The 26,243-nt window shown below is 42.8% G+C and overlaps 1 protein-coding gene across 1 annotated transcript in view; it reads left to right on the top strand.

Moving 5' to 3' along the window:
• The window catches only part of PHLPP1 (PH domain and leucine rich repeat protein phosphatase 1), a 151,191-nt gene that overhangs the window by 112,700 nt on the left and 12,248 nt on the right, over positions 1 to 26,243 (top strand). The window contains exons 7-14 of the mRNA XM_087707566.1: positions 508 to 710; positions 3,842 to 3,902; positions 7,996 to 8,091; positions 8,656 to 8,811; positions 14,587 to 14,787; positions 16,548 to 16,710; positions 19,695 to 19,825; positions 23,423 to 23,527. Of these exons, the coding sequence (XP_087563692.1) occupies positions 508 to 710; positions 3,842 to 3,902; positions 7,996 to 8,091; positions 8,656 to 8,811; positions 14,587 to 14,787; positions 16,548 to 16,710; positions 19,695 to 19,825; positions 23,423 to 23,527 (1,116 nt within the window). The remainder of the gene's footprint in view (positions 1 to 507; positions 711 to 3,841; positions 3,903 to 7,995; positions 8,092 to 8,655; positions 8,812 to 14,586; positions 14,788 to 16,547; positions 16,711 to 19,694; positions 19,826 to 23,422; positions 23,528 to 26,243) is intronic.

Below are 26,243 nucleotides of genomic sequence, written 5' to 3'. Positions count from 1 at the left end.
AAATTTGATGTGGGTCTGCATTTCTTTGTTGTGAATATGGATAAATCCCTATTGAATCATCCAAACTTTTGTTAATGTGTCTTCATCGGTCACTAATGTTTAACAGGTATTATTAATTCCATACATTTTTGTATTGAGACAGGTTAGGAAGCCATCACTTTATTATAATCTTTCAAATTGTTACGACCAAAAAATGATAAACACTAAAAATGCATTTGAGAGACTTGATAATTTGCCTTGGAACATTAAAGTCATGGATAATTATTGGGGAGGGCATCTGACTTGGATGGTATTAAAAGTAATTGGGTATTGGATACGACATAAAAAGGCATTCTCACAAATCAGTGCAAACTTTTCAGAGAAGTGCAAGTATAACTAGAAAAATTGAACTTGGTTTTTTTGGAACTGATAAATTAAAAGGCAAATTTTGTTTCCAGCTGTCTTTTTAAAAAAAAGGCTAAAGTAACTGACCCCAGCTCTTCCCCCCCCTCCCCATTTCTATCTCAGGTTAAATGTGATTAGAAGATTGATGGGAGATGAGAGCGACTTCCTACATCATGTGACCCAGCTCGATCTTCGGGATAATAAGCTAGGAGAGTTAGATGCAACCATCTTCAATAACATTGAAATACTGCACTGTGAAAGGAACCAGCTGGTAGCCCTCAAAATCAGTGGATACTTACTTAAAGCTCTTTATGCCACTTCAAATGGTATGTTTACTTTGAAGGTAGTTCAAATAGAAATTGATATTCCTGGCCTTTTCTTCTTGCACTGGATTTATTTGCAATATTAAGTTGTGGATGAATCTAGTCCTTAACCATCTGGCTTTACATAAAACATTTAGCAGCAGAATTTTGGAAGCTTGTAGAGTGGTGCTTACATGCTCTTTTAAGAGTGTTGTAAAATGGAAATCCTTGGGATTTAAATGCAAGTTTTAAATTTCCCACAGTGTTGTCACAAATCTGTATATTCTTTGTGAGATCAAATAAAGTGACCGGCCTAGAGAGCTATATAAATTTTATACAAGTAGTCCTTAACTTATGACCACAATCGGAACTGGAATTTGGATCACTAAGTGATTAATTGATTGATTGATTTAATGAATTTATAGGCTGCCCAATCCCGAAGGACTCCGGCCGGGTTACAGAAAATAAATTTTAAAAAGTGAAGAGTTAAAAACAGAGGAAGAACACAATTAAAAAAACCACATCATGCACCCAGTCTAAACAGGGCTGGACCTCGGTCATGAGGTCAACAGCCCCAGGCCTGCCGGAATAGCCAGGTTTTGATAGCCTTACGGAAGGCCACGAGAGTGGAAAGGGTCCGGATCTCTACAGGTAGATCGTTCCACAGGGCCGGAGCAGCTACAGAGAAGGCTCTCCCCCGAGGGGCCGCCAGCCGGCATTGTCCGGTCGACGGCACCCGGAGGAGGCCCAGCCTGTGAGTTCTTATCGGCCGTTGGGAGGTATGCAGCAGGAGGCGGTCTCGCAGATATCCAGGTCCAAGGCCAGAAGAGACTCTTCCTAGTTTCTAAGCTGTAAAGGAGGAGAATTGTACTTTTACTGGCAAAAGCCTATTAATGTAGCCTGACCATAAAATACATTTAGCACATCTGTTTCCTATCTGGCCTCGCCTAGTAAGGCTGACAGGTTCAGAGGATTCTTGCACTGAATACATAGAAGGAGAAGTGCTTCCATTGCTAGTAGCTAGTAAAGCAGTATCTAACTTGCACAATACTTTTTTTCCCATGGAGTTGGAGCAACATGTACAGAGAGCTTTACTCATGCTAGCAGTATACTCTGATAAGGGGCCCATATCGCTCAGCAGAAGCCAAGGGAGAACTTCTAGATTTCTACACTTTGAGTTGATCTGAAACAGCCTCGGTGTTTTATCTTCTTTTTATCTTCCTGTTAACAAAAGATCGATTCTCTGTCCCCTTTTTCCCCACGTATCCTTGTGGCCATATTTCCTTGGAGGAAAAGTATTAGCCTGAAAAGGGGACAAATTTGAATGCAGTTCGTAAAGATAAAAATTACAACTTTGCTTTGCAAAGGAAAATTCAAAGCAAAATCAAGAAAAAAACTTTAAGGAAGGGGGAAAGGAAGGAGAGAAGGAGAAAAGAAAGGAGGGAAGGAAGGAAGGAAGGAGAGAAGGAGGGAGGGAAGGAAGGAGGGAAGGAAGGGGAGTAGGAGAGAAGAAACGAGGGAAGGAAAGAGGGAGGGAGGGAAGAAGAAGTAGGACCGTTGTAAGATAAGATGGATCTATGGGATGGTAAGAAAGCAATCTTCAAGTATATTGTCAACAGTAGGGAAAAATTGTTATAAATACATATTATTAATAACAGTTATGAGATCAATTGTGAATGTATATATGAAATTGATAAAATAAAAATTATTTTAAAAAAAAACTGTACAAAACCCATATCCGAATCAAAATATCCAAAAATCAGTGTATGTAAATTTATTTTAAAAAGATAATCCAGTTTCTATATTTTTTACATGAGCATGAGAGATTCTGCATTAAGTGCAGAGTTGGGTATTCAGCAGGTTCTGACCAGTTCTGGAGAACCGGTAGTGGAAATTTGAGTAGTTTGAAGAACCAGTAAATACCACCTCTGAATGGCCCCGTCCCCATCTATTCTCCTGAGTCCCAGCTGATCAGGAGGAAATGGGGATTTTGCAGTAACCTTTCCCTGGGATTGGGAGGGAATGGAGATTATATAGCATCCTTCCCACCAAGCCATGCCATACCCACCAAGCCCACAGAACTTTTTGGAATTTTTTTTGAATCCCACCACTGATTAAGTGGTATCGTTTATACAGTAAAAGCTAATGACTAAGACCGAAAGTGAATTTTTGAGAAATAAATGTATGAAATTCTTTATAATAAGAGGGTTATGTACTAATGAGTGACATTAGTGAAGCTGATTCAGAACAATGATACACACATGTCTTTTGAATAATATTTCAGACCCTTTTGGATATTTTTTTTTGCTGAAAGCAATCAGCAGGATATGGCTTAAAAAGTTACTAAATTTACGTTGAATTTAAAATTGGGGAGAAAGATATTTCATGTACTCCCAAAGCAGACTCTATGGATTACAGTTGTTAAAGCAAAACTATAGTTTACAAAATAAAGGATGAACACTTTTTTCTTTACAACAGAGCCATATTTTATATACGGTAAATAAGAAAATCCCATCTATTTCAGTCAAATGTCTTCCAATGTTAAAAGGTTCTTCATTTTTTACTAGATTCATATTTGCTGTTTTTAACTGTTCAGTTGCTTCAGCTCTGATCCAGTGTATATTGCAGGTAGTCCTCAAACCTACGACCACAATCGAACCCAAAATTGTTGTTGCTAAGTGAGACATTTGTCAAGTGAATTTTACCCCATTTTACAATATTTCTTGCCACAATTGTTAAGTGAATCACTGCAGTAGTTAAATTAGTAACACGGTCGTTAAGTGAATCTGGTTTTCCCCGTTGACCTTGCTTGTCAGAAGGTCACAAAAGGGGGATCACATGACACCCCCCCCAGGACACTGGAACTGTCAAAAATGTGAGTCAGTTGCCAAGCGTCTGAATTTTGATCACGTGACCATGGGGACGCTGCAAGGCCACGGCCGTAAGTGTGAAAAATGGCCCCTAAGTTACTTTTTTTCAATGCTCTTGTAACTTTAATGAACTGTTGTAAATTGAGGACTGCTTCCATTTTGTCCTCCGTGTTATGATTTGCGTTGTCGTTACAATAAATCTGGGCAACCTGAGGTGGGGATACTTTTAGTAGCTTGAAATTAAATTGATCTTTGCAGTGCAATCTTTTGTCTTTTCTCTTCCAGAACTCGTTCACCTCGATGTGTATCCAGTTCCAAATTATCTCACCTATTTGGATGTTTCCCGGTAAGCGTAGTTTTGAAAGATGCTGGTCTTAAATGTGGCATTATTGAAAACATGAGAAGGAAACTGGAGCGCTTGAAGGCTAACAAAAGTGATCTCTTTGATTGGAGAGGTTGCGTGAATTTTCCTGGTGACCCTGGAAATATTGAATCTGACTTATTTGGTCCGTCATATTTCTTTACGTAGAAGCAGAGATTGTCACACAAATGTTTCTGTATAAACCGGAGGAGTGAATTGAATTGAATTGAATTTATTGCACTTATATGCCGCCCTTTTCCCTGAAGGGGACTCAGGGCAGCTCACAATCCAAGTCAGGGAAGGGGGTACAGATAAGGGATAAAAAGACGAACAGAACAATACACAATTTAAAAGAACACAACAACCATACCATTCGAGGGGGGGGGGGCAAAAGCTCTTTAGCCCCAGGCCTGTCGGAACAGCCAGGTTTTAAGGGCTTTGCGGAAGGCCTGGAGGGTGGTGAGGGTTCGAATCTCCACGGGGAGCTCGTTCCAGAGGGTCGGAGCAGCCACAGAGAAGGCCCTCCTCCGGGTAGTCGCCAGTCGACACTGGCCGGCGGATGGAATTCGGAGGAGGCCTAATCTGTGGGATCTAATCGGTCTAGTGGAGGTGATTGGCAGCAGGCGGTCTCTCAAGTACCCAGGTCCAATACCATGAAGGGCTTTATAAGTGACGACTAGCGCCTTGAAGCATGGTTTTTAATACAACCTCAACGCATTGAATCCCCTTTTCTGCATTACACTTTACTTCTGATTTGTTGAGTTACTAAGCAAATGCCACAACTTTGAAGCCAATATCCATGTTTACCTCATTGGATTTTCTTCTTACTGTTCAGAGTGGAAAGTGTGTTGATAATATGGCCCTGAGAGTTACAAGGTTAAGAAGGATAGGCAGATAGGATAGCAGATAATATTCTCCACTTAGTCCAGCAAGCTTTCTTTCAGAAAAAGGTTTTTGGGTATCTTGGTGGGGTGAAGTTGAAGGACCCATTGCCAGATAGGAAGGTTTTGGCCTCCTGCTAAATCTTTTCAGGCCAGAGGCATCAAGGCAAACAAGCGAAGTAAATGTTTGAAGCAACAGATTTTGCAAGTTGTGTTAATTTCTTATGAAACTGCCAATTTCCCCCCCCTAAATTGTGTTGTGGGTTTTTACTGCTTTAGTATAGGAGATTACAAACCCTACCCTACTAATCTTTGATGTAGGAGAGCTTATCGGGTGAAAGAAGAATCTCACTCCCCCATCTCCCATGTCGGATGATGTTGACTAAGGTAGTCCTTGGTTAATGTCCATTTGTTCAGCGACTGTTTGAAATTACGATGGCATTGAACAAAGGGACTTACAGCCGTCCGCGATAGTTCCTGCCTCCTGCAGTCACGTGAACAAAATGTGGGACCGCTTGGGGGCACCTGCAACGTTTTGGCCCTCTGCCTACCTGCTGCTGCCAGCTGCCTCCACTGCCTATCCCTGCTTGCCACCATGCCCGCTACATGGCAAACCAATGACTGTACCGGATGAGGCCTTCTTTACATTGCTATCTTTCACACTGATGCCAATGGGCCTCTCCAACGTCCCAGCCGGGGCCTTCTTCCATGAAATAATAGCAATAGCAGTTAGACTTATATACCGCTTCATAGGGCTTCCAGCCCTCTCTAAGCGGTTTACAAAGTCAGCATATTGCCCCCAACAACAATCCGGGTCCTCATTTCACCCACCTCGGAAGGATGGAAGGCTGAGTCAACCCTGAGCCGGTGAGATTTGAACCGCCGAACTGCAGATAGCAGTCAGCTGAAGTGGCCTGCAGTGCTGCACCCTAACCACTGCGCCACCTCGGCTCTTGAATAAGAATAAGGCCCCTGGTTAGAAGAGTCTTCCTTTTGTGCCAGTGTAGTGGCCTTCTCTCATGTGCCTGTCGTCCTAAACCTCATGAGAAGACCATGCCACATTTGGACAAGGAGTGGTGCAGCCTCAGGAAGCAGGCATGGCATGGCCAGCACCTGCCTCACAAAACGCCAGGCCAGGGGCACCTCAGCAGTGGCAGGAAGAAGACAATGAAGGTCATCTTGGAGCAACAAGGTTGGCAAGGGCAGCAGGCATAGGGGGTAAGGTGTCAGAGGCAGTGGAGAAAGTGGCTAAAAGGACAGTGGGCGCGGGGGGGAGGCTAGGCAGGTTAAGGTAGTGTTGTGACTCAGCAGAAGTTTGCTGTGAGTTGAGTCGGGATGCAGGAATAACAATGCAGCTGGGGCTCGTTAGTGTGGTCTTCTGGAGATAAAAGGACTGATGGTGCCACGCCCTGGTTGCAGAAGTCAACGTTGGTCGTTCGTTCATGGTTCATGGTTCATCGGTCGTGGTTTGTTTGTGAGAGGCACTTGGATAAGTGATTTGCTTCCTGTAACCCTGATTCAAAGAGACACTTGGAGAAGTGATTTGCTTTGTTTCTGTACACCTGGTTTGGCCGTAAGAGAGCTTCGTTTTTGCATTCTGTTCTCTTCTTGCCAGAGACTTTATTTATGTTTACTTTGGGCTCGCAGCCAGTCTGAGCCGAGGACTGATAAAGTTATTTCCTTTTAAGTCTGTCTGCCTGTCATCTTTGAACGAGCGAAGAAGGGGGGATCAGAACAGGTAGTTAAAGAGGAGGCAGTCCTATACCTTACCAAGTCTCAGTGTTGGGAGGGACCAAAGCTGAAAGTGGCTTGGATGCGGGTGGCTCCTCAGCTGAGGAAATTTGCTTAATGATGGCAACCAGGACTGCCAGAATTGATGTTGGTAAACAGCGTAGTCACGTGACATCAAGTTTTACAAGCACATCGCTTAGCAGTGGAAATTCCAGTACCAATTCCCATTGCAACCCAAGTGCTCTCTGTAATAGAGATGTCAACATGTTATACATATATGCAGCTTGCTGCCATGACTTACAAGAAAATGATCCTGGGGCATTTCTAAGGCCACATTATGTTCCTGTGGCTTGCTACTACTTCCTAAACGCCAGTGAATTGTATGCCTCAATCTGTTTCCAGAGAGACTGAAGCAAGAGAATCCGAGTAGGAATAATATATATATGATAAGGATGTATGTATGTATGTATGTATGTATGTATGTATGTATATGAATGATAAGGATGAGAACCTTATGGCTTAGTGGTTAACACATCTGCCTAAGATGTAATATAGCCCAGGTTCGAATCCCAGTAAGGGTATGGCTTGCTGATGAGAGCTAAATAGCTTGAAATAGAGCTATACTAGTCTCCCTTTATTTATTTATCAGCACAAATGCAACACAAATGTAACAAAAAGGCAACAGTAAAAATATTGGGTTTCTGTCTGGATGGTCTCTTGGGATGAGCCGAAGGACAGAGAATGGAAGTAGTGATCTTCCCATATTTGGGCATACCGGGGGTTGTAAAAATTTAATAGATATCTTTCACCCTGGCTTCGCTGATAACGGGTAAGAGCCTGTGGCCTAATTGCTAAGATGTCTGCCTAGTATGTAATATAGCCCAGGTTCAAATCCCAGTAAGGGTATGGCTAGCTGATGAGAGCTAAATAGCTTGAAATCGATCTATACTAGTCTCCCTTTATTTATTTATTTAACAGCACAAATGCAACACATATACACATACATACATACATACATACATACATACATATTATATTAAAATAGCTGCTGAATGAGAAAATGTGCATTTCGTACGTACTGCACACAATGTTTTACCCATTAGGATGGCTTTCAAACGTTCCATTTTGTGTATCTCTTCGCTAAAGATGTCTCCTTCATATAAACTGGCACCAGGGATGATTATTGCGGTTTAACACATAATGTTACGTGCTGAGAGGTTGGTTAATTCAAGATTTTAAGGGTTATTCCGTATGCTTCATGGTAACCTGTGTTTGCCATTCCGTAAGCATTCCACAAGTAGCTGCAGTCAATCCCAGCTGCCTAAGTGCTCTGTGTGTGTTCTGCAGCTGACAGGGGCATCTAATATTTTTGAACATGTTAAAACCACATGTGATGTAATATGTAAAACATTGCTTAATAGTATTGTCATCAATTTTTTTTCATCATTTGCCTTCCTTTTGGGCAGAAATCACTTGGAGAGCCTTCCAGAATGGGTTTGTGATAGCCGGAAATTAGAAGTGCTGGATCTGGGCCACAATCACATACATGAACTTCCCCCTAGGTGAGTCCTACCTTTAAAACAGGATGCAAAGTAGAGAATTGTTTGCATTGAATCAGTTTCTAGCTTGCTTGGTGACAGAACTATGTTCCATGTGGTTTTGTCTTTTTCTTCTGTTTAATGTTTATTTCCTGGAGTGTCATTGAGCAGGAACAGTTTTCTTAGCAATAGCAATAGCAGTTAGACTTATATACCGCTTCATAGGGCTTTCAGCTCTCTCTAAGCGGTTTACAGAGTCAGCATATCGCCCCCAACAATCCGGGTCCTCATTTCACCCACCTCGGAAGGATGGAAGGCTGAGTCAACCTTGAGCTGGTGAGACTTGAACCGCTGGACTGCAGATAGAAATAGCAGTTAGACTTATATTCCGCTTCATAGGGCTTTCAGCCCTATGGCTGGGGAATTCTGGGAGTTGAAGTCCACAGGACTTAAAGTCGCCAAGTTTGAGAAACACTGTTCTAGACCCTGTCTTATAATCAGAATGTTGTTGAGGTTTTTATCAGATTCTCTGAAATAGTCTTGCTTTAATTAGAACTGTAAGCTTTACCGCTATTTCTGTCTTTTAAGGTTATTTTGCAATATCAGCTTGCGAAAACTTCTTGCCGGGCACAATCAGTTGGCAAGGCTGCCAGAGAGGATTGAGCGAACGCACGTGGAAGTCCTAGATGTGCAACACAACCAACTTGTGGAGCTCCCATCTAACCTGCTGCTAAAAGCTGACAGGTAACCAAAAAAATCCACCAAGAGAACAGAACAGTATAAACGTAATTTCCAAGTTGTATAACTTCAACTGTTAATTCAAATGTGTTCTTTATTTTAATGAAAAAACCATCAGGCAATGCATTCTCAATCCCCCCAATGTTTACTTACTTACTTACTTATGGAGAATGAAATAGAAAAAATTACCATACCTTAGAGCAGTGTTTCTCAACCTTGGCAACTTGAAGATGTCTGGACTTCAACTCCCAGAATTCCCCAGCCAGCATTCGCTGGCTGGGGAATTCTGGGAGTTGAAGTCCAGACATCTTCAAGTTGCCAAGGTTGAGAAACACTGCCTTAGAGGAATGGTTCTCAACCTGTGGGTCGGGACCCATTTGGGATCCCCGGGCCTCGCTGGTTTTCTTCTACCCCTTCTGAAGCCGCGCGGTCGCTCCTATCGCCCCCGCGGAGCGGAGGCTTCCTCCCCCTCTTACGCGACCGTCCGGTCGCTCGGGGCACGCGCACACGCTAGCAAGCGGCGAGGCTTGTCTCCAGCAGCGCTGAGCACAGCAGAGGAGAGTTGGAAAATGAAGCAGAAGATCTTCTAAGGTAATCCTTGCTTGTGGAAGAAATCCTGTAGGGAAAACACTCCTGAGCCTTCGAAGTGAAGGGAGAGTCAGAGTAACACTGGTAACAGTGTTCCGTGTGCCTTCGGCATTGAGTCATGCCAGCCACATGGCCACGGAGACACCTTCAGACATCGCTGGCTCTTCGGCTTTGAAATGGAGATGAGCACCGCCCCCTAGAGTTGGGAACGACGAGCACATGTGTGCCAGGGGAACCTTTACCTTTACTAAATTTGAATGAGAAAAACTAAAACTTTAAGTTTATCTATCTATCTATCTATCTATCTATCTATCTATCTATCTATCTATCTATCTATCAGATTTTTACAACCCCTGGTAAGCCCCAATTATGGGAGGAAGCTAACTGCTTCCATCATCTGTCAATCGGCTCGTCACAAGAGTCCATCACGACAGAAACCCAATATTTTTACTGTTGCCTTTGTTATATTTGTGGTTTTTTTATTTATTTTTATTTGTGCTGATAAATAAATAAAGGGAGACTAGTATAGATCTATTTCAAGCTATTTAGCTCTCATCAGCTAGCCATACCCTTACTGGGATTTGAACCTGGGCTATATTACATACTAGGCCAGTGATGGCGAACCTATGACACACGTGTCAGTGCTGACACGCGTAGCCATTTGGGGTGACACGCACAGGATTTCATGCGATTCATCCTCGGCTCCTGCACGGCCGCCGAGGATGAAAGAATCTGTGCTGGAGGAACGGGGGGGCGGGACGTGTGATCTCCCCCGCCCACACTCACTTACTGTATCACCGCCGCCCCTTTCTGAGCGCAGGGGCTGCTGGTAAGGCGTGCGTGCCGTGCGCACACACGTCATCAGCGCGGCGAGGGAGGACCCGCAGGAGAGGAGCGCGGGAACAGTGCGCGCCTCTCTCCAGTCAGGCCGGCACAGAGAGTCTACTCCTGGTTAGTTAAAGAATTCGCCCTCCCCCTCACTTATCTCAGTTCACGGCAGGGCTGTGGAGTCTGCTGCTTCCAGCTCCACGTCCTCATCAACATGCCGCTCCGGCCCGCCCCCGCTATGAATATTCATATTCTTCGCCCTCGCGTCACTAGGAATATTCATAGCAGGGGCGGGCTGGAGCGGCATGTTGATGAGGACGTGGAGCTGGAAGCAGCCGACTCCACAGCCCTGGTTCACGGCACCCCAAACAAGTTCAATAATATCAAGGGCAACATACGAAATCGACTGATGAACAAAGAAGTTACTAAGCAGGTATGTTAAATAATTTGATTTTGGTTTATTAAATACAATTATATATTGCAATTATACATTTTTGTAGTTTAAACTATAAATTGCGCAAAATTATGTTTTTGTCGAAGTGACACACAACGCGAGTTATGCTCGATTTTTTGCCGATTTTTGACACACCACGCCAAAAAGGTTGCCCATCACTGTACTAGGCAGACTTCTTAGCCATTAGGCCACAGGCTCTTATCCGTTATATATATATATATATTAGTGGCTTAGCTTAGTGGCTAACACAACTGCCTAATATGTAATACAGCCCAGGTTCAAATCCCAGTAAGGGTATGGCTAGCTGATGAGAGCTAAATAGCTTGAAATAGATCTATACTAGTCTCCCTTTATTTATTTATCAGCACAAATAAAAAATAAACAAACATACATACATACATACATACATACATACATACATGTTGTATTTGTGCTGATAAATAAATAAAGGGAGGCTAGTATAGATCGATTTCGATAGAGATATATATTACATTTCGATAGATCGATATATATATTACATTTTTGTTATTTTTAAACACTTTGCTATATTAGAAGTCAAACAGCATCTATAGGTTTCCACAGATTCTTAAACGGGTCCATGGTTCCGAAGAGTACAAGAACTTCATTTGCATAGTCTGAGTTAACACGTAAGTTTAATTGAGAAGAGGGCAATAGCCTGATTGTACTTGTAGTTAAAACTGCCAGGAGATCCCAAGTTCTACTCCCATATTGGGCTTGAAGCTGGCTGGGTGGCCTTAGACCAGTCACTCTCTTAGCCCTTGAAGCCCTGGGAAGCAGACAGTGGCCAACTACTTCCAAAATCTTGTCAATAAAACTACAGGGATTAATCCAAGGAGTTGCCAAGAGTCAAAATTAAGTCTTCGTTCCCTGTCCCCCCCCCAAACAAAAAATAATAAGGCATGCAATGAACCTTTGCAATTTAAGAGTTGAATAAAGGATACAGACAGATTAAAAAAATATAACACTTCAGGGAAAGCCAAATTGTCAAAACCTTCCTCAGAAACTTTCAGGAAACCATATCATACCATAACCAGCTTAACGCCCGTATATATTGTAGCTGTTGGCTCTTGCCTCTTTTTAATTACAGCAAGAGTGTTGATTAAAAATCTCCTATCATTAAAAGCTTGATAATCTGAATAAATCCAGGCTGAGCTTGTACATTTTGAACGTATGATGGTGCACTAGAGTTTGAGTAGAATTGTCCGTTCTGATTTTAAAATGCAGTTGATATTGTTCTCATTAAACATTTCCCACTGAGCTTTCCAAAATGCAAGATATTTAAGCTGGCTCTGTAATATAACTTCTGCTTTTCTAGCAATATATTATTATACTCTCCATTCTTTCAAGATAATGATGGGAATCAGTAGCTTCTTCAGCAACTACACCAGGACAAGGCATTTAATTGGACTTTAGGCAGACTTATTTTAAACTATAGTGAAGCTGTCTTATCTAAAATTAGCAAGAGTTAGTGTCAATTAAAACTCGATGTCTAGACTTTAGATGATATGGCAACATGTGGTTTTTTTTAAAAAGCTAGCAATGAAATCATACAAACACTTAATCAAGGGGAAAATATAAGTGGTCTGTTCTTATTCATCCACGCTATATTATAAATTAAGATGGCATATCTACTCTGCCATTTGTGGCAATTGCATTGATTGACTGAGAATATGCCTCTGATATCATAGTTGGTTGGAAACAGGTGCCAAGCAGCAAATGCTTAATTCTTTTTTCTTTCTTTGCTTTCTTTCTGATTGATATCTCCTACTGTTTCCCAAGCCACTTTTATTCCAATAGTATGTTTAGGTGGGTCCACCGAGGTGGCGCAGTGGCGCAGTTAAATGCAGCACTGCAGTCCACTTCAGCTGACTGTTATCTGCAGTTCAGCGGTTCTAATCTCACCGGCTCAAGGTTGACTCAGCCTTCCATCCTTCCGAGGTGGGTGAAATGAGGACCCAGACTGTGGGGGCGATATGCTGACTCTATAAACCGCTTAGAGAGGGCTGAAAGCCCTATGAAGCGGTATATAAGTCTAACTGCTATTGCTATCTGAAACCTGAGATTTGGATGGTCCCAACCTTGTAGGCCTTCTGTAAGACCTGGATATTTCCCTGAGAGCAGGTGACTCCCTTGAAATGGAATTGATCGTGTGTTCTTTTTATCTTGTTAGCCTGGTTCTTGGTTTTTAATTCTATGTTTAGCTAACCAAGGACATAATATATGATTTGGCATCCATTAAATTTATTACAGCAAATAATTTTCCCAGTGTGGCTGGGAAAGGAGAATGGGCAGAAAAGGGGTTAAGGAAACGAGTAGGATGCTCCTCTCATCTCCTCATTTTACCTTTCCATTTTAAATTGAATCCCAATCCCCTCCTCAGTTCTTTCTAAATAATAAGTGGGTTACAAAAGCGATGCCATTTCTTTTGTCTGCCAAGGTGTCTACTGCTGAAGATTTTTCTCTGAATAGAACCAAATGCTTCCTGATTTAAAATAAATAAAATTGCTACTTTCAAAAACACATCACTCTTACTATACTGTATTTTCCTATGCATTTTAAAGACTAGACATAAAACATCTTGAGATAACCTTCCATATGTGTGTGGAAGCTCATATAAAAATAACATGAATTCACTTCCAAGTCTATATGAGTAATGTTATTGTTCCCTGCTTTTAAAACTATTTGAAGAATTTGTTCTTAAACGTATGGCAGCTGAGAATTTTGGAAATCAAAGCAAAGCACTATTCAGGATCTTAAAAACTAGCAATAGCAATAGCAATAGTAGTTAGACTTATATACCGCTTCATAGGGCTTTCAGCCCTCTCTAAGCAGTTTACAGAGTCAGCATATTGCCTCCAACAACAATCCGGGTCCTCATTTCACCCACCTCGGAAGGATGGAAGGCTGAGTCAACCTTGAGCCGGTGAGATTTGAACCGCTGAACTAGCAGTCAGCTGAAGTGGCCTGCAGTACTGCACTCTACCCACTGCGCCACCTCGGCTCTCTGTGGTTTTTTTTCTCAGTAACATTATTTGTGTCTATTGAAACCATACACTGTATATTACCTATTTCCTAAGTTTCTTATGATTATATCTTTATGATTTTTGCTGATTGCTTTTATTTAATATCTTGTGTGTTCAGTCATATTTGGCTAATAAAGGGTTCTGTTTTTGTTCTGTTCTGTTCTATTCTATTCTATTCTATTCTTGTACCTGTTTTTGTTTATCAGTCCTCTCAAAGAGTTGAATAATTCACGTCAATTTGCATCAATCAATCACTTAAAAGAAAATGAAAATGCTTAACCGGAGAACCCTATTAAAATAGTGGTAAACCAAGCAGAATCGAACTGTTTTCGCTGCTCTGTTACATCCCCAGCAGGGGTGGGTTTCAACCGGTTTGCGGCGGTCCCTGCGAACCGGTTGGTCGCTGAACCCGGAAGTAAGTAACTTCCGGGAACGGCGAAGGGCATGCCTGCCCGCACACGGTCCTTACCCAGTTTTGACGAGTTCTGCGCTTCCACGCATGCGCAGGACACATACAGCGCCTGCGCGATCGTCCAGGAGCAGCTGGAGCATCGCGCAGACGCTAGTACGCATGCGTACACCGCGCGCGTGCACGAGGAAGCCACCGGCCCCGTTCCAACCGAACCGGTTGGAACAGGGCGAGAAACCCACCCCTGATCCCCAGGATGAATTGGATCTGTAGAGGAGGCTCCTGTCTCATATTTCCATCAATTTAAACTCCCTTTTGATAGTAAGGCTACCTCTGATGAAGCTGGAAAAAAGGTTGATCAATTTTAAACAAATTTCCAGCAATAGTGCCGCTAAATCATTAAAAATGTCATTGAAAAACGTAGACCTAAAGTTCTCTCTAATAATTGTCTTTTGCAGCTTAAGGTACTTGAATGCTTCTGCCAACAAACTGGAAATGTTACCTCCAGCCACGCTTTCCGAGGAGACCCATAGTATTTTACAAGAACTCTATTTGACCAACAATCACCTCACCGATAAATGTGTCCCCTTGTTAACCGGACATCCTCACCTGAAGATACTACATATGGCTTACAATCGCTTGCAAAGCTTTCCTGCAAGGTAAAAAATAATAATAATCATAGTAGTAGCTGATTCTCTTCTTAACCAAACACATTTTGAGATATTTATATGGTTATTTAAAGGTTATTAGATATTTCTCTAAATGGTAGCTTCGTTTTTGAGTAAAGATAGTAATGACCTTGTGCAACTGGACTTGCTACCAAATGAGCAGCATACCAGAGTCTCATTATGCCCCCTTCTTTCACCCATCTTTGGATGACATGCTAAACCAGTGTTTCTCAACCTTGGCAACTTGAAGATGTCCGGACTTCAACTCCCAGAATTCCCCAGCCAGCGAATGCTGGCTGGGGAATTCTGGGAGTTGAAGTCCGGACATCTTCAAGTTGCCAAGGTTGAGAAACACTGGTCTATTGTAACTTCAAATCAATAGCGGACTTCAACTCCCAGTTGTTAACTTAGTAACATAGTCACTAAGTGAATCCAGCTTCCCCATTGACTTTGCTTATCACAGTGTCACCATGATGATCACATGACCCTGGGAAACGGCAACCGTCATAAATATGTGTCAGTTGCCAAGCGTCTGAATTTTGATTGTGTCACCATGGGGATGCTGCAATGATTGTATTTGTGAAAAACGGACTTAAATCACATTTTTCAGTGCCATTGTAACTTTGAACAGTCAGTAAATGAACAGTTGTAAGTCAAGAACTAGCTGTTCTTTGGCCTTGAAAGCCGCCATTCTAAGATAGGGATGTCAAACTCGATTTCACTGAGGGCCACATCAGGGTTGTGTTTGGCCTCAGGGGGCCGAATGGGGATGACTGGGATGGGCGTGGCCAGCTTGACCTCACTCATGTCGGAGCACCTGAGGTGGGGCTGGGGGGAACCTCCTGCAGCCATCGGCCAGTGAAAACAGAGCCCGGGAGGGCATACGTGGCCCTCCCGAGCTCCGCTTTCACTGGCAGAGGCACCGTGGGCCGGCGTGACCCGTCAAAACCGCGCTCAACTAAACCGCGCCCGATTAAACCGCATCGCTGACATCAAGAGCCAAGGTGGCGCAGTGGTTAAATGCAGCACTGCAGGCTACTGCTAGATCAGCAGTTCAGCGGTTCAAATCTCACCGGCTCAGGGTTGACTCAGCCTTCCATCCTTCCGAGGTGGGTAAAATGAGGACCCAGATTGTTGGGGGCAATATGCTGACTCTCTGTAAACCGCTTAGAGAGGCCTGAAAGGCCTATGAAGCGGTATATAAGTCTACTGCTATCAGCAACAGGGTGACAACAGCCAGCGCGGAGAAAGAAGGGCGCTTTAAATAGTGTTTTGAAAGCAAGCCGATTCAACTTAAGGTAAGGGTTAGGTTTAGGGTTAGCTTTAGGGTTAGCTTTAGGGTTAGTTAAGGGTTAGGGTTAGGTTTAGGGTTAGGTTAAGGGTTAGGATTAGGTTTAGGGTTAGGTTAAGGGTTAGGTTTAGGGTTAGGTTTAGGGTTAGGTTTAGGGTTAGGTTTAGGATTAGGTTTAGGGGGTTAGGTTTAGGTTTAGGGGTTAATTTTAGGTTTAGAGTTTACAGCATGCTTCTGTCTCCGCGCTGTTGTCGCCCTGTTGATGACATCAGCGATGCGGTTTAGTCGGACGCGGTTTAGTCGAGCACGGTTTTGTGGTGGAACCGTAGGCCGGTCCTTTGCTATTTCCAGGGTCGCCCCGTGGGCTGCATCTGGCCTACGGTCCTTGAGTTTGATAGCCCTGTTCTAAGGGAATATTTTGGGTTTTATGCTCAAAATCTTTCTCTTTCCTTTTGTGTAGTAAAATGGCCAAACTTGAAGAGTTGGAAGAAATCGACGTTAGTGGCAATAAGCTGAAATCCATTCCAACAACGATCATGAATTGTCGCCGCATGCATACTGTGATTGCACACTCCAACTGCATCGAAGTGTTTCCAGAAGTCATGCAACTTGGCGAGATCAAGGTAAGGTTTCGTAAAAATGTACTCCTAAAGCTCCTTTTAGTTACTTGGAGGTGAGCATCTATTGTGAAGATAGAGCATTGTTTTTACATACCTCCAATTAAGGGTAGGGTTTTTCGTGGATTTCCCATGGGGATTTAAATAGCAATAGCATTCAGACTTATATACCACTTTACCACAGCCCTCTTTAAGCGGTTTGCCCCAACAATCTGGGTCCTCATTTTATTGACCTCGGAAGGCTGAATCAACCTTGAGCCTGGTGTGATGAAGTGACATTCTGTCTACGTTCTATAGAAAACCCCATGTTCTCCATTCAAAGAGAAGGTTGATTCCTGGAACAGTTCACAACATTAATAGATATTTGTAACTGGAGCAGTGTGACAGAGAGAGAGAGAGAGAGAAGGAGAGGGAGACCACAACATAAATACCAAAAAGTTTTTGTAAAAGTGCTATCTTACATCAACACTTTAAGTAGCAATACAATTATTCCATCTTCCTCGAGATGTCAAGGCAACCTTTTGCTCTAAATTGGCCATGTGAGATTGCATTAACTTGTTTGATGCATTTCTATAACCAAATCATAACATATTTGGAGTAGGAAAAAAAAGACTTTGGTACATCACACACTGTGCCATCCCAAGATTTTTTTTAAAAAAAAACTTTGCTAGATTGACAGTTGTATTCATGCTGTTATCTTTCCAACTTGTGTTTCTGTTTTTCCAAAAAAATTCTGGAAAACAATTTTCCTGTTACCCTGAGCATAAATTAAAATTCAGTGAAATTCTCTGTTGTGTAAAACGAGTAATTTTAAAACAAAGTCATTTTTATAAAACTTTTAATAATTACGATGATTTAGCCCTGTCTTCTTCCCTTTCTATCACTGTACTCCCAATATTAGACCCAACTGGATATTTTAATGTCTTTGGTAGTATTCCAGTTCATTGGCATTCATTATCTGTTCTTTTGTGACATCTTAAAATTTTGGTTCCACCACAAAACCGCGGTAGACAATTGCGCGCTCGACAAAAGCGCGTACGTGACGTCATCACAGCGCGACGAAAACATCGCGCTGTGAGCGGTAAATTTAAAATTAAAGCGAAAACCTTACCCTAACCCCCCCAAACCTAACCCTAAACCTAACCCTTAACCTAACGCTAAACGTAACGGTAACCCTTAACCTAACGCTAAACCTAACCCTAACGCTTAACCTAACCCTAACCCTAACCCTTAACCTAACCCTAACCCTAACCCTAACCCTTACCTTTATGTGAATCGGCTTGCTTTAATTTTATTTTAATTTTATTTATTTTTTAATTTTTTTCGTCGCGCTGCTGATGACGTCAGGTACGCGCTTTCGTCGAGCGCGGTTTGGTCGAGCGCGGTTTTGACGGGTCACGAAAATTTCGTTTGGTTTTCAGAGCAGTCTACATTTTGAAATTGACTTTAAACGCACCTTTAAATTCACAACATAGCTCTGTATTAAAGGCTGGTGGGCTGAATAATAACAGCTCTTGTCAGAATTATGACATTCCCTTTCCGCAATTGCCTTCTAATCTATGTATTTATAAAATTACTTTTAATTAAAACTCACTTAACACTGATGTGCTCCATTAGCTTAAGGATAATAATTACCCTCTTAACGCAGACAGCAGACAAATCACTATTCATTCTGCAACAAACATGGAGGTTATTTAATGAAGCATAAAGTTTAGAAAAGTTGCAGAATTAAATTAGGCTCACTAAGAGTCGGACGGAGAAGAAAGGGAGCTGTTAACCAGTCATGTACATTAGTTAGAATATTATCCGTGACCCGTCAAAAGTGCGGAGGACAAAATCGCGCTCGACGAAAGCGCACATGTGACATCATCACAGCGCGACGAAAAAAATTAAAAATTGAAATAAAATTAAAGCAAGCCGATTCACATAAAGGTAAGGGTTAGGGTTAGGGTTAGGTTTAGGTTTAGAGCATTAGCGTTAGGTTTAGCGTTAGGTTAAGGGTTAGCGTTAGGTTTAGCGTTACATTAACGGTTAGGTTTAGGGTTAGATTTAGGGTTAGGTTAAGGGTTAGGTTAAGGGTTAGGTTTAGGGTTAGGTTTAGGGTTAGGTTTGGGGGGGTTAGGGTAAGGTTTTAGCTTTATTTTTACATTTTTCGATCACAGCGCGATGTTTTCGTCGCGCTGTGATGACATCAAATGCGCGCGTTCATCGAGCGCGATTTTGTCCTCCGCGATTTTGTGGTGGAACCATATTATCAACTGCTCTCTGCTCTATTCTTAACATTTCATGACGGCATTTTGGATTAAAGGAGGAATTACTTCAAGGAATATTTATATTGAATGATTATAGCTTGCGTTTTGTTGAGGCCATTGTAGAATTTGCTCGATTAAGGGTGGTGGAGGAGGAGGTTGAATACTCTTAAACTGCAGGAAAAATTAAATTAAATAAAATAAAAAAAAATTAATACTCTTAAATTAAATTTAATACTCTTAAACGGCAGGAAAAAGCTCTCAACTCTGCCACTTCAGACTGCAGCTGCATATTTATTGGGTTGTTCCCTCTACTAAATGACAATACTTACCTACCGGAAATGAGATTTTTAATAAAGCTTATTCTACATCAGTGTTTCTCAACCTTGGCAACTTGAAGATGTCCGGACTTCAACTCCCAGAATTCCCCAGCCAGCGAATGCTGGCTGGGGAATTCTGGGAGTTGAAGTCCGGACATCTTCAAGTTGCCAAGGTTGAGAAACACTGTTCTACGTTCTTGATTTATGCAATAATTTTCTCAATAGCGAAGTTCTCGAGGGGTGGAGCCTTCCATTATTTGCGTACCCACTTCTGGTCCGAAACGGTGCAGTCCAGATCTTGGTGCAAAATGTCGTGACAGTTGGAACTTTGACTTCTTAACGACAGTCGATGTAACAATGAGGCATCTGTGTTGTGAAGACCCACCGTCTTGCTTACGTTAACTCTCCCCTCGTTTTTCAGTGCGTGGACCTGAGCTGCAACGAGCTGACTGAAGTCACGCTGCCCGAAACTTTGCCTCCGAAGCTGCAGGAACTAGACCTAACTGGAAACCCCAGGCTAGTTCTGGATCACAAAACCTTGGAGCTGCTGAAGTAAGGGAGCCCCACCCATGTTATCACACAATAGGCAAAAGAGCACACGATGCACTTGGGGGAAAAGCACTTGTTATGTAAACATTAACTGCCCATAATTTTTTTTAATGACTGTGTTCAGGAGGATTGTTTTTTTTTCTTTTGGAACTCAGTAAATAACTGGTTTGGTAAATAAAAGAGTCCAGAGCCCAGTCTTTCCACTTTAATGGTTCCTGTTTGTTCCAGTCCAGGATCTCCTTGAACCCAAACAATGGTTTGTTCTCACTCCTGACCTTCACACTTAGATTTTAGCACTTCCCATCTTCCCACTCAGGAATGCGGTGGCTCAGTGGCTAAGATGCTGAGGTTGTTAGCAATAGCAATAGCAGTTAGACTTATATGCCGCTTCATAGGGCTTTCTGCCCTCTCTAAGGTTGTTAGCAATAGCAATAGCAGTTAGACTTATCTACCGCTTCATAGGGCTTTCTGCCATCTCTAAGCGGTTTACAGAGTCAGCATATTGCCCCCAACAACAATCCGGGTCCTCATTTTACCCACCTCAGAAGGATGGAAGGCTGAGTCAACCCTGAGCCGGTGAGATTTGAACAGCCGAACTGCAGAACTGCAGTCAGCTGAAGTGGCCTGCAGTGCTGCATTTAACCACTGCGCCACCTCGGCTCTTTGTTGATCAGAAAGGTCGTGGCAGTTCGAATCCCCAGCGCGAGGTAACGGAGTGAGCTCCCGTTACTTGTCCCAGCTTCTGCCAACCTAGCAGTTCGAAAGCAGGTAAAAAATGCAAGTAGAAAAATAGGAACCACTTTTGGTGGGAAGGGAACAGCGTTCCGTGCGCCTTCGGCGTTGAGTCATGCCGGCCACATGAGCACAGAGACGTCTTCGGACAGCGCTGGCTCTTCGGCTTTGAATCGGAAATGAGCACTGCCCCCTAGAGTCGGGAACGACTAGCACATACGTGCGAGGGGAACCTTTACATTTACCTTTAACACTTCTCCCTGGCGACCATTCACCTTCCACCCAGAGAATCTAGAAGCAGGAGCAAAAACTAGAATTTTACTTTTTTTTATTTATTTACTTTTTCCGCCTCCAGTTATTTTTGGTTCTGTTGATGTCTGTCTTTTTTGCCAGTTAAATTGAGAGTGTGAACAGGTCTCCCAAGGCCATCCAGTGGATTTCCTGGTTGGAGATTTGGCCTCTGATCACATCCCCTCACTCCTGTTTTGCTAAGCTGAATCCTCAAGCCCTCAACTGTGTTTCTTGGCTTATGATAAAAGCGTGGCACGGCAAAACCGCGCTCGACTAAAGCGCGCCCGATTAAACCGCGTCGCTGACGTCACCAACAGGGCGACAACAGCGAGCGCGGAGAAAGAAGGGCGCTTTAAATAGCGCTTTGAAAGCAAGCCGATTCAAGTTAAGGTAAGGGTTAGGTTTAGGGTTTAGGTTAGGTTTAGGGTTAGGTTAAGGGTTAGGATTAGGGTTAGGGTTAGGTTAAGGGTTAGGATTAGGTTTAGGGTTAGGTTAAGGGTTTAGGTTAGGTTTAGGGTTAGGTTAAGGGTTAGGATTAGGGTTAGGGTTAGGGTTAGGTTAAGGGTTAGGATTAGGTTTAGGGTTAGGTTAAGGGTTAGGTTTAGGGTTAGGTTAAGGGTTAGGTTAAGGGTTAGGTTTAGGGTTAGGTTAAGGGTTAGTGTTAGCTTTAGGGTTAGGTTAAGGGTTAGGGTTAGGTTTAGGGTTAGGTTAAGGGTTAGGGTTAGGTTTAGGGTTAGGTTAAGGGTTAGGATTAGGTTTAGGGTTAGCTTTAGGGTTAGGTTAAGGGTTAGGTTTAGGGTTAGGGTTAGGTTTAGGGTTAGGTTTAGGGTTAGGTTAAGGGTTAGGTTTAGGGGGGTTAGGTTTAGGTTTAGGGGTTAATTTTAGGTTTAGCGTTTACAGTGTGCTTCTGTCTCCGTGCTGTTGTCGCCCTGTGATGACGTCAGCTACGCGGTTTCGTCGAGTGCGCTTTAGTCGAACGCGGTTTTGTGGTGGAACCCGGTAAAAGTGGCTGCTGCCCATCCCTGCATCCTGAAGAACAAAAGCAAAGAAAATGTCTTTGTCCCTTCCAAAGCGATTATATATTTACATATTTATGAGCCTCCTATGAGTCCAATAGCTCTATTCCTGCATACATTTTTTCAGCCAAAATCTACCAGCCCTATCAAGAAAACGTCAAGTTTCTTGTGTGAGTTGAAGGTTTTTATGTACACAGCACGTATTCTTTCTTTCTTTTTTTGCACGTTATACTAAAATGGGATAAGCCTCTTTATGAAATATTGAAAGATCTGCTATTTGGAGCAAAAGGACTTTGTCTCCCATAACTCTCAAATATAATGCGATCTGAGTTTTTGCTGATTCATGACTTGGAGGTTTGTCAAGGTCAAAGTTCTCTCCTGGTGAACTTTATTTCCACTATATCTGCACAAGGAAATAATTGTGTGGTTTTTGACTGCATTCTTGCATTGCACAATGGCCTTCTTGTGGCACCTGGCGTCATTGCTGTGAAGGTTTCCGTGTCTTGCCTTTCTCTGACTGCTCCAAAAAAATCAGTCTCGAGTGGCCATTGTAAACTCCTGGCTCCAAAGGATGAGACTGCCAGCAAATGGATAGCTGTCATTTTTCAAAGAGTTTTTTCAGAGATGACTTTCCTCGCTCTCTGTAAATCTCTACTTTACTTTTAGTCGTTTTATGAACTTGTATAAACATATCCTGCCTGAATTACAATTAACACAATATTGTTGCCTAGGACAGAATCTTCCTGTTCAGTTTAGTAAGTATCTTCTGGAGACTCCATTCCTTTTAGCAATAGCAATAGCAGTTAGACTTATATACCGCTTCATAGGGCTTTCAACCCTCTCTAAGCGGTTTACAGAGTCAGCCTCTTGCCCCCAACAACAATCTGGGTCCTCATTTTACCCACCTCGGAAGGATGGAAGGCTGAGTCAACCCTGAGCCGGTGAGATTTGAACCGCCGAACTGCAGAACTGCAGTCAGCTGAAGTAGCCTGCAGTGCTGCATTTAACCACTGCGCCACCTCGGCTCTTATGGATTTATGACTATACACCTACAAACAGAAATACTTACAGAAACACACACACACACACACAAATGATTTTGGATGAATACAAGTTAAATACTTTTACTTAAAAATAAATTTTAAAAAATGGTAAAATGCAGGAATTTAAAAATGCAATTATGCCAGAACGCGTGGGAGGGAAACCCATTTTAATCTGTGCCTAGCTGTTTTATTTTTTCTTAGTACCCTATTCAGGCAACTAATTAACTTACCTTATTATTAACATTTCTAATTTCCTTTTTTAATGTTATATTTAACAACGCCTTTTTTTTTTTTTAGCAAATCAGAATGAAGAATATAGTACTGTAACTATTAAATGGTCGTTTTTCTTGCGTATTCAGGGGACTCCGAGCATCACTGCTATCGTAAATACATTCTCGCCTGAGTGACTTAAAATATAACCTACAAACATGATCCAAGATTAGCAGAAGATAATGGGGGGGCTGCTTCCTTTTCTTTTGAAGCCTGGATGCTTGAACGTTTTTTCTTTCTCTTTGTAGTAATATTCGTTGCTTCAAGATTGACCAGCCTTCTGCTGGAGATTCCTCCGGAGCCCCAGCAGTGTGGAGCCATGGTTACACCGAAGCATCCGGAGTTAAGAACAAGTAAGCAGTTCAAAATCACTTTCCCCTTATCAGTATATTCACCTGTGCGGGAGGGGGGGTACTTATCTCGGATCTAGCTTAACCGTAGCATTGGATGGGCTACTGAGCAACCAAATCTACTACTGCAATGCGCTCTACATGGGGCAGCCCTTGAAGAGTGTTCGGAGACTCCAGCTGGTCCAGAATGCAGCCGCGCGAGCGATTGTGGGTGCACCCTGGTACACCCCCGTTACACCTATCCTCCGCGAGCTGCACTGGCTACCTATTGGTCTCCGGATACGCTTCATGATGCTAGTTATTACTTATAAAGCCCTACATGGTATTGGACCTGGGTACTTGAGAGACCGCCTTCTGCCGATTACCTCCCACAGACCCATTCGATCCCACAGATTAGGCCTCCTCCGTATTCCATCTGCCGGCCAATGTCGGCTGGCGACTACTCGGAGGAGGGCCTTCTCTGTGGCTGCCCCGACCCTTTGGAACGAGCTCCCCATGGAGATCCGGACCCTCTCCACCCTTCAGGCCCTCCGGACGGCCGTGAAGACCTGGCTGTCCCAGCAAGCCTGGGGTTGAGTCCCCCTCCCCCCTACTCGAATTTGCTGTGTCTGTTGTGCTTTTAAATTGTTCGTATTGTCTGATTGTCTTTGTCTTACTTTTTGTAATTTCCCCTCCCTTGGCTTTTGTTCAGCCGCCCTGAGTCCCTTCGGGGAATAGGGCGGCCTACAAATTGAATAAACTCCAAACTCCAATTCCAAACTCCAAATCTGGAGGGATTATAAATGTAAATAACCTTTGCAGGAAGTAGTGTAAAACTTAAGGGGTGCAAAATAAACAAGCACGCTTATTAAAATCAAAATATAGAATAGAACAGAATAGAATAGAATAGAATTGAATTGAATTATTTATTGGCCAAGTGTGATTGGAAACACAAGGAATTTGTCTTTGGTGCAGATGCTCTCATTGTCCATAAAAAGACAAGATATATTTGTCAAGAATCAGAAGGTACAGCACTTAATGATAGTCATAGGGTAGAAATAAGCAATCAGGAAACAATATTTAATTTCATTTAATTTATTAGATTTATAGGCTGCCCAATTCCAGAGGACTCCGGGCGGCTTACACAGAACAAAAGAAAACAAACAAAATAAAAATGAAAAAATTAAAAATTCTCCAACACGCATACGTTCTGATTGGGGCTGGACCCTACATAATAAGGTCAACAGCCCCAGGCCTGCCGGAACAGCCAGGTCTTAACAGCTTTTCTGAAGGCCATGAGGGTGGGTGAGGTCCGGACCTCTGGGGGTAGCTGATTCCACAGGGTCGGAGCAGCCACAGAGAAGGCTCTCCTCTGAGGCCCCGCCAGCTGACACTGTCCACTGTTTATCAATATAAATTGAGGATACAAGCAACCAGGTTACAGTCCTGCAGTCATAAGTGGGAGGAGATGGGGGATAGGAACGATGAGAAGACTAATAGTAATAGTAACAAAGCCTTAGTGAATAGTTTGACAGTGTTGAGGGAATTATTTGTTTAGCAGAGTGATGGCGTACGGGAAAAAACTGTTCTTGTGCCTAGTTGTCTTGGTGTGCAGTGCTCTATAGCATCGTTTTGAAGGTAGAAGTTGAAACAATATTTGTCCAGGATACCAGGGGTCTGTAAATATTTTCACGATTAAAGAGATTTAATCTTACATTCTCACAAATTGCGTACGCCTGTGTGTACAAAGGGGAATGTCGGGGTTAGGGGGGGGGAGCCATTTTGTGGTGTCCCAAAAGGCCATGTTGCCACCTCTTCTCTGTGTGTAAACCACTCTCTGTGCTTTTAGAGCAGACCATACAAATTCTGGACGAAATGGTGTGCTAGACAAGGCCACATCAATCTAAGAGTGGATTGATCTGATAGATATCTGATAGATAACAGAGCCGAGGTGGCGCAGTGGTTAGGGGTGCAGCACTGCAGGCCACTTCAGCTGACTGTTATCTGCAGTTCGGCGGTTCAAATCTCACCGGTTCAAAGGTTGACTCCGCCTTCCATCCTTCCGAGGTGGGTGAAATGAGGACCCAGACTGTTGGGGGCAATATGCTGACTCTGTAAACCGCTTAGAGAGGGCTGAAAGCCCTGTGAAGCGGTATATAAGTCTAATTAATAAATAAATAATAAATAAATAAATATTCAACTAAGCTTAATATCGACATGGCTTTCCCTGCATTTATTCATTTTGGCCCTCCTGTCCTGCAAAAAAAGTTCTGCAGTCATATTTGGACGATGCTGGAGTGGCAGCTTCTGCATTCCTGTTAGAGGGAAGACCAGTTAAGCTGCTTTGAAGTTCCTTACAACTTGGCACAGCTACCATTCCTCACATTCTTTTCCTAGGGAGCTATTTTTAACTCGGGTGGCAAAACTGAGAAATTCCAGACCTCCTGACACCCAGGCGTCTCTACTCCAAGGGTGCCCCCTTTCTTTTCTAAAAGCTGCATGGATTGTTTAGTCTTACCGGTTACGTTTCCTACACAAGTTAGTATTTCTGACAGCTTTAACAAATGTGACTCCCTCAGCATTTCACTATGCTCAGGTAAGACACATGAGGCCACTTTTCCCCCCTCCCCTACAAATCCAAATTTAATAGCAATAGCAATAGCAGTTAGACTTATATACCGCTTCATAGGGCTTTCAGCCCTCTCTAAGCGGTTTACAGAGTCAGCATATTGCCCCCAAC

Source organism: Thamnophis sirtalis, unplaced genomic scaffold (assembly GCF_051295495.1).
Source record: "Thamnophis sirtalis isolate CommonGarterSnake01/CBP01778 unplaced genomic scaffold, rThaSir2_p1.2 scaffold_2, whole genome shotgun sequence".
Taxonomy (NCBI): Eukaryota; Metazoa; Chordata; class Lepidosauria; order Squamata; family Natricidae; genus Thamnophis; species Thamnophis sirtalis.
The sequence above is the reverse complement of the archived record's forward strand: the minus strand, read 5'-3'. Positions and strand labels throughout refer to the sequence as shown.